This window comes from Miniopterus natalensis, chromosome X (assembly GCF_054644295.1).
Source record: "Miniopterus natalensis isolate mMinNat1 chromosome X, mMinNat1.hap1, whole genome shotgun sequence".
Lineage (NCBI taxonomy): Eukaryota > Metazoa > Chordata > Mammalia > Chiroptera > Miniopteridae > Miniopterus > Miniopterus natalensis.
In genome coordinates this window covers 47983026-47992531 of record NC_142103.1, presented here as the reverse complement: position 1 = coordinate 47992531, position 9506 = coordinate 47983026, and the positions used below count along the sequence as shown (strand labels likewise).

General features: G+C 35.7%; 1 protein-coding gene across 1 annotated transcript in view; it reads right to left on the bottom strand.

Annotated features, from left to right (window-relative positions):
* Window positions 1-257: 257 nt before the first annotated feature.
* BRWD3 (bromodomain and WD repeat domain containing 3) overlaps window positions 258-9506 on the bottom strand; it is a 132085-nt gene continuing 122836 nt past the window's right edge. The window contains exon 41 of the mRNA XM_016205128.2: window positions 258-4477. Coding sequence (XP_016060614.1) covers window positions 3726-4477 — 752 coding nt within the window. The 3' untranslated portion in view covers window positions 258-3725. The remainder of the gene's footprint in view (window positions 4478-9506) is intronic.

Genomic DNA, 9506 nt, shown 5'->3' with positions numbered 1-9506 from the left:
TAAATCTCCTTTTTGTGAATGTGAAAATTCCAACTTTAAAGTACCAGTTGGTAAATGTGCATAAAATAATTTCCAAGATATATGTGTGTTTAATATAAGGTGTTTAATTTATCACTACCATGAACATACAAACTTTGAAAAATGCTCAAAAAAGTTTTTATCAAAAAGAAGTGGCATTCACATCTTTCTCTTTAAATAATTGTTATTGTCTGATGACAACCTATAGGATTACAAAAAAAAAAAAAGAAAACAGCAAAAAAAGATAAATCACTCATTTATTTCAAATTATTGGAAAGCTGAGTTAGATATCTGAGCACACAGTTGTACGAATGAGATTTATGAATTTTACTCTGGGAGAAAGTAAAGTGCTACATGGAAGAATTCTAGCACAAGCCTGATCTCTGGTAAGGGAAATAAACAAGAAACAAGCGAAAGAGCAAATTAAAAATATAGAAGGACACATGTACAGAACAAAACCTAGATTGTTTATCTAGAAGGTATAATGAAATGAGTGATAAAGCTAAGCACTTTACAACAGAGGCAAAGAATTAGTAGACAGTGAATACGGCTGTCTTCCTTACGAAATATTCTTTTTTATGTCTGAGATAAAGTGTGCCAAGTTGGAAAAAAAAATCTACATACATACACGCGCACGCACGCACACACAAACAAATTTAGTTACTAGGCTAACAGGCTAGTGAATGTTTTGGAGAGCATCTGATTGCTGGAAGAGATACACAAAGCAAGCCATAGAAAAAACACAAAATTCAGTTTTCATAAACATATATACATGCTAAGATCTTCAAGCTGGGAATTAAAACATTATTAGCATTCATGAGAAATCTTACAGTTCACTATTAATATCTAGCATAGGATTAGGCTTATACATCTATCTTTATGCTCTCATGAACCTAAATATAACAGTGGCTTTTTTCTTAGCAATGCATTTAAGATTTAGACTTTTCAACATTCTTAGCTCATTTCCTACTTGCTTTTCTATGGCTGAACCCAGATCTTATTTAGGTCTAAAGGACTTCTAAAAAATTAAAGCGATAAAATATTCAATGTGATACAAATTACATCACATTCACAGGAGGCAGCGTTACAAAAGAACAAAGTATAAATTGGGGTGGGGGAAAGTCCAGATATAAAAGTAAAAATACATCTTCCAAACTTTTATTTTCACAATTATTAAAATAATTTGCATGCAAACAGAAATGATCTGTTTGTTTTGTAATAAATGATAACTATGCTCATCTAACACACCCTGGTGACTAACTCTTTAAATCTTAATTACTGAAATCAACATTACAGCAAAATGCTGTCACTAGTATTTTCACAGTATTTCACTACATATAAAATATGCTTAAAATGTCTTTAGCCTTGTTATTCTAATTATTTAAACCTAGAAAATCTTGACATTTGGGGAATAAATGTGGCAATTTTATTTTTCAAAATAAATTATAAATAAAGCTTCAGACAGCTAAAATCACACAAATGGCAATTCTTCTACATTTCAAGAGGTCAGCTCTTCATAGAAGAATGTCAACAAATATTTCACACTAAAACGATACGCATGATACTCATTTGGGTATATCCATGAATTTAAGTAACTGTTACTTTGATTAGGGTAGGCCAAAATGTTATTGATTCCAGGAAAACATAGGCACAAATTTAGTCTAAATGCCCAAGAGATGAATAACTAAAATAGCACATCCTAACAAAAATTAAATGTAGAGTTTCAAATATGAACATTTTTTAATCTATACTATGGTTAAAAGTGGCAGTTGAGTTACAACCAGTAGTTTTGGTTTAGTGAAAAAATGACTACAAAAAAAAAAAAAAAAATCAGCTTGATCGACTCTCCAGTAACAGAATTTAGTGCCATTAACAATTCACAAGAATACTTTCTTAAAGCCTGAACATTACTACTGCAAGTGAAAATTGCTTAAAGATGTTAGTCCAAGAATAACCCCCACCTGACCCAACCAAAAAAGCAAAGTTATGTGTGTACTCCTTCCTCTGCACTTAGGATTTTTCAGATGCATGAAATGATTGAAAGCATGAGACAAACACATTAGCTTAAATATCCTGGAATTACTAGGCATACATTAAGAAGTTTTGTTTATCCCACAAATCTGATCTAAGCACAACAAATCTGCTGTTACAAAAACAGAGATCAATATATTCCCTCCCACCTCAAAAATCTAAGTATCTAACAAATTAGCAAATTTGCAATCTCTCAATTTTGAGGAATAAAACTGATCTTGGAACTCAAGCTCACTTATGGAACCATGTACACTCTACTGCTGTAAACAAGACCGTAAGGGTTGAAAAATGTTTTTAATCTATAAAATAATAACTCAAAATATCAGTGTGCAGTGCAATGAGGCTCTTTTCTGAAAGATTATAACAAAAGAACCTTTTGGAATGGTATGAGCAGAACCTATGTATTTTGATTCAAAATATTAGCTAGCCAAAACATTCCAACTCAAATTAGGTGTTTTGTTACATTCTGAAATTCAAATGAAAACCAATCACTCATAACTGTTACATAGTAAGGGGTAGCAGAGATATATAAGCACTCACCCAAGTCTACTTACATAAATATGTTCTAAGAAAAGTCTAATATAGAGCATACTATACTTATACAAGTTTGTTAATTACAACCATTAATTTGAGAGCCAAAATGATTATTAACAACCTCTCAGCTTATAACTTATGAATATTTATTCTCACCAAGCTTGTTCTATTTTTCTTTAGTCAGTAATGAATAACAGTATCTATTTTCCTTAATGTTTCCAGTAGTTGTAGTTAATAGAGGTAGCTGAGCTACTATTCAAAGAAGTTATTTTTTGTGGATGAGGATTTTTCAAATGTTTAAGTTATTCTTTAAGCTACACAAGTGCTATTAATGCAATAAAATATAATAGGAAAAAGAAAATGGATGCAAGAAACCTTTGCATTTGGCACCTTATCTAGATTGATACCTCAAGTATTCTTTTTTAATAAAGTTAATGTACACATCAGAACACACCACAACGATTTGCTACATATTTACAAGGCACCAACCCTTTCTCACCTTTAACATGAATTAAGCAAATCAATGAAAAGCATATCAAGATTCCCCCCACCCCCCAAAAAAAACTGTAGTATAAATATATACTTCAGTTCAGTACAATTATTGAAAGTTTGGCCTGGGAAGAGTAAAATAATCCAGATCGTTCTTACAATATAGAAACTGTAAACATTTAATAGCTGCCTTTAGGATTGGTGTATTGTGCAAAAGTTATTATTACTGGGTACAGGAATCAAAATGGAAAAAAAAAACTATATAAAACTCTGTAAGAAGGTGCTATACTTCTGTGATACAAAAGCAAAAGAGGGATATTCTATTGAGATAAAAATGTCATGCTACTCTTAAGAAGCTGAATGCTCCTTTAACGTAGTAAATCTGTAGTGTGTCTGTGGTGTGTGTGTGTGTGTGTGTGTGTGTGTGCGGGCAGAATTTTTTTTTTAATTTAAGGCCTAATGAGTAAGGCTTGTTTGAACAAATGAAGTGTGGAGATCAAAAGTCTTGAAACAAATGTGTACTGGCATAATGGAAAAGCACCAATGTGAAAGGAAGCATAAGTTCCCACACAACTTGCTTTGTAGATTTCCTGGTAAATTCCCTGCAGTAGAAGGCCATTGAATTTTTTAAATTATTCTAAATTTCTTAACTGTTAATAATTCCATCCCATGAGATGGCTAACCCTGGCTTTTTCTGTCATTTTACGCACTCTGCCTGATCTGGATGTACCAAGATTCAGAGGATCTTCAGTGGACACAAAATTGTCATTATCAGAATCATCATTATATAAAACAGTTCTCCTGCCTTGGTTTCTTGTTTTAATTCGAGGAAGTCTACTGAAACGTCCTGAAAACATGGTATCAAATTCATCATCTGCAATACGTGCACGTTTGGCTCTGGTGGCTCCTCTAGAAGCACCTCTTCCTCCTCTCCCTCTCCCTCTCCCTCTGGTGCCACCTCCACCTCTTCCTCGACCCCCTCGTCCCCTGCCTCCTCTTCCTCTGCCTCCTCTACTCCATCTTCCCCATCTCCCCCATCTGCCCCTTCCTCCTGTGCCCCTCATCTTCCAGTTTCTTTTTCCATTGGCATATTGCTTTCTGAGTTTTCTTTTAGGCCTGGTTTGTATGAACTTGCTATAGTCATGGTCTCCATCTACATAATCTTGATCTGTTCTGGAAGTTGATTCAGAATCAGAATCAGAACCGCAGGTACTTTCAGAACTTAAACTGGATCCTAACTCTCCACTCTCTGAGGAGGATGAATGTGATTTCTCTTTTGTTTCTTTTTTCTCTTTGTCTTCTCTTCCCATGCTTTCATCTTCCGATGCACTAAGTAGTTTTCTCTTGATTCCTGTCCGGGGCTCTCTGCCATCACCATTTGTAAGGGGTCCATCAAGGGAGTGATCTAAATCAAGATGAATGATTATTTAAAGTTAAGTTTTGACATTGGTAAGATGGTTATTTAGGTTCAAAAGTAACATAAACAGTCTATAAAAATATTTATACCCAAAGATAGATGGGGTAAAATCATGGAGGGTTGGAATATGAATTTAAATCTGTTGGAAATGGAAGATACTAAAGTTCTGATTTTTGTCTGATTGCTTTTTGTGAGGGGGAATTGTGGAGGGAGATGAGCGGTGAGGGAGCTGGGCAGAAATTTTAAGGGCTTAAACTCTAGAAAGAACTATCTGGGAACATGTATCAGAGTAATTTCATTCATTCACTGAATAAATATTTACTGATTATCTGCTACAGTCCAGGCATTGCTTGGAGCTTGAAATATGGCAATTATAAGACAAAGTTCTTGCTCTTTGGATTTATATTTTAGCAGGGAAAGCTTGCTAAACAATTAAATAATTTTAAGAAATAATACATGTTATAAATAAAAGAGGGTAAAAATAGAGTTTGAATGTATGTTTGAGGGGTATTTTATATAGGAAAGACTTTTCTGCAGAGGTAATATCTAAGAAAAGAACTGAATGAAGTTAGATCTGGGGAAAGAACATTGCATCAGAGGATACAGAAACCCAGTGTAACTAGAGTGGAAGAGAAAAACCAAGTAATGGGAGATGACTGCCAGTGAAGGGTTTTACAGCTGAAGAATGACAGGATCTGATTTACATTTTTATTTTTATTTTTTAATTTTTTTAATTTTTATTTTTTTAAGTATATCTTTATTGATTTCAGAGAGAGGAAGGAAGAGGGAGAGAGAGAAATATAGAAACATCAATGATGAGTCATTGATCGGCTGCCTCCTGCACGCCCCCTGCTGGGGATCGAGCCCGCAACCCGGGCATGTGCCCTGACCGGGAATCGAACCCCGATTGCCTGGATCCTAGGTCGACACTCAACCACTGAGCCACACACAGCTGGGCTGATTTACATTTTTAAAAGGGTGCTATGGGCCCTGGTCGGTGTGGCTCAGTTGGTTGTAGCATAATCCTGTACACAGAAAAGTTGAGAGTTTGATTTCTGGATGGGGGGCATGCGGGAGGCAACTGATCGATGTTTCTCTCTCTCTCTCTCTCTCTCCTTTTCACTCTCTAAAATCAATAAAAAGATAACCTCAGGTGAAGATTTAAAAAAATAAAAGAGTGCTATGGTTGCTGTATAGAGAACAGATTACAGAAGGGGAAGACCGGAAGCAGAGATAAGTTGGGAGTCCATTGCAATAGTGTAGGTAACACATGGTGAGGAATTAACAACAGAGATGTTGAGAAATGATTGTATTTGGAATATTTCCTTCTAGCGGTGCCCCCAGAACCAACCTTTATTTTTATAGTTCCAAGTGAGGAGAACAGCTGCCAGGTGTTAAGCAAAGAATGAAGGTCAACTACTAGGTTTTATAGCCTGCAACTGGGTGAATGGTAGAGATCATTTGCTAAGTTGGAGAAACCAAAGAAGGAATTAGGTTTGGGCAAGCTGGTGGAGAAATAAAGATTCCAGTTTTAAATACTACTAGAGACACAAGTAAAGACATTAAAAAAAAAGCAAAAGAAAAAAAAGCAGGTGGATATACCAGTCTAGAGGCTCAGGGGGGACTCGGACAGAGCTAGAGATATAATTTTTGAAATTTTCAGCGAAGAGATGACATTTACTGTCAAGAGAACTGAGAGAGCTCATTGAGAAAGCAAGTAAAGCAAGGCAGCTGAAGACTGAGACTTGGAATATTTTGAAATTTAAAGATAAAGAACAGGCAAAGATAACTGGGAAGAATAGCCAATAACATAGGAGGAAAACAGGAGAGTATACTGGAAATAGTGGAAAAATAAATGCTTAGAGTTGGATGGTAACCAAAGTTACAAAATCAGTCTAATAGTCTTGGTGCTATGGCTCAAATTACATTACCTCCAAATTACAGATATTGAAGCAAAGCCCTAACCCCCATGTGACTTTATTTGTAGATAGGGCCTTTAAGGAAGTTTTTAATTAAAGTGAAGTGACAAGGGTGGGCCCTAATGAATTAGGAATGGTGTCCTTATAAAAAGAAGAGAGAGCAATGCTTGTTCTCTCTCTTCCTGTCTGTGGATGCACAGAGAAAAAGTCACATAAGGACACAGCAAGAAGATAGCCATCAGCAAGCCAGGAAGATAGCCCTCAATAGACACCAACCCTACTGGCACCTTGATCTTGGACTTGGAGCCTCCAGAACTGTGAGAAAATAAATGTCTCTTTTAAGTGTATGAAAAGGTACTTAACATCTTTAATATCAGGAAAATGCAAATCAAAACCAAAATGAGGTATCACCTCATATCTGTTACGATGGCTAGTATAAAAAAAATAAAAGATAACAAGTATTGGCAAGGATGTGGCAAAAAGGTACCCCCTGCACACATTTGGTGAGAATGCAAATTAGTACAGCCATTATGAAAATCAGTGTGGAGGTTCCTCAAAAAATTAAAAAGAGAACTACCATATAACACACCAATTCCATTTCTGTGTATATATTTAAAGGAATTTAAATCAGGATCTTGAAGAAATCTGTACTCCCTTGTTCATTGCAGCATTATTCACAATAGCCAAGATATGACAATAACATATATATAACATATATATTAAAAATAGATATATATAAAAAATGAATTATTCAGCTTTATAAAAGAAGAAAATCTTGTCATTTGTGACAACAATGATGAAGTTGGAAGACATTATGCTAACTAAACAAAATAAGCAAGACACAGAGAAAGAACTAATGTATAATGTCACTTATATGGTAATCTAAAATACAGTCATGTGCAGTATAATGATGTTTTGGTCAATGACAGACTGCATATATAATGGTGGTCCCATAAGATTGTAATGGAGCTGAAAAATTGTTATCTATTGCTTACTGACATCAAAGCCATAGTAATGCCATAGTGCAACACATTACTACTGTGTTTGTGGTGATGCTGGTGTAAAGAAACCTACTGCGTTGCCAGTCATATCAAAGTGTAGCACATACAATTATGTATAGTACATAATACTTGACAATGATAATAAATGACTATGTTACTGGTTTATGTATTTACTATACTATGCTTTTAATTATTTTATAGTGTACTCTTTGTACTCAAAAAAAAGTTTGCTGTAAAACCATATGCCATGGTAAGCCAGCAGCAGCCTTACACATCCCATGTTCACCGTGTCTCTTGATTGCATCATTTTCTCTTGTGTTGTTTTTCTCTTGTACAGTAGCATGCTGTACAGGCTTGTAGCCTATGCCATATAGCCTAGGTGTGTAGTAGGCTACACTATCTAGGTTTGTGTAAGTAAACTCTATGATGTCCACATGACAAAATCAGCCAAAGACACGTTCTCATAACATATCCTTGCAGTTAAGCTCATAGAAGCACAGAGTACGATGGTGGTTGCCATGGGCTGGGGGAGGGGAAATGGGGAGGTGTTGGTCAAAGGGAACAAAGATTCAGTTATTCAGGATGAATAAGTTCTAGATATCTAATGTACAGCATGATGACTATAGTTAACAATACTGTACTGCATACTTGAAATCTGCTAGGAGGATAGATCTTAAATCTTCTCAACACACAGTAATCATGTAGAGGTGACAGGTATGTTAATTAGTTTGATTGTGGTGACCATTTCACAATGTATGAGCATATTGAAATGTCCAGTTGTATACTTTAAATACGTACATATTTATGTCAATGATATATCAATGAAGCTGCTAAAAATAAGTAACTGTTGTTTAAGCCACCTAGTCTGTGGTGTCTTGTTGTGACAGCCCACGCTGACTAATATACTAGGTGATAGCAACAGAAACTGTAGATAAGAGATTTAAGTGGTATTAAAGAGTTGTAGAATTCACAAAACTTAGTAACTGACTAGATATGAGGAGTAAAAGGAGAGTCAAAGAATACTATAAAATTTTAAATTGAATGACTAGGAAGATGGTGGTGCCATCAACTAAAATAGTGAGTGCAGAAGAAGAAGAGAGCTTGAGAATGATGAGTAAGAAGCACCAAAACAGAAATATTTTTAGGAAGCACTTGGAAATGAGACTGGTAGAATAGAAAAATTAGGGCTAGATATGAATTTGGAGAGTCATCAGCATAAAGAAGACTGATGTAGCAATTAGATTCCTTTAGTTGTATAAGACAAAAAACAACAACAAAAACAAACAAAAAGAAACAGAGAATATATTAATACAGGAGAAACAGATATAAGAGAAGCAGTACTATAGAAGTCACACAGTAGAGTTCCTAGAGGAGGTAGTCAGTAGCATGTAATGATACAGACAGATCAAGGAGATAGGGACTAAGAAAATGATACTTGGTTGGTGATGAATCTGGAGAAGACAACTTTTGTAGAGTGGTGGGGACAGAAGCTAGACGATAAAGGATAAAGGAAAGTTTAGATGAAAAGAAAACAGGCAGGAAGTATCAGCTACACTTTCTAAAAGCTTGATAATGAAGGAACGGGCAAAACAAGAAGAAAGTGTTGTAAATATGCAACATGCAGCTGGAGCAGAAGACAGAGTAAAGATCAAAATTGGGGACAATAAATGCAATAACTTCTTAAAATAATCAGATATGTAACAATATTTCTCACGTAACCAATATAAAACATATCTTTAGAATGTCTATTTTTCAGTTATTGGAAGCTTCAATGACAATGGATAAACTACTTAATCTTTCAGCAAAATTTATATAAAATAGGTAGAGCTGCTATGTCTCCTGGAATTGGTAGAGTGGCTTTGTGTAGTAGGTGTCCTGTAGGGCCCAGTGGCTCAGCTTCCCCAGTCACCTTGAGCTGGGCCTTCTAGGTGCTCCCCTGTGTGGGCTGTGTGCTCTGACCTGTTGTAGTTGAGCCTTGATTGCTGTTGGCATCACTGGGAGGGACTGACCCCCAGGCCAATCAGCTGTGAGGACCAGCTGCAATTACAGCCAAAGAGCTGCTGTGCAGGAGACACCCCTATGGAGCAGGATTTGCCT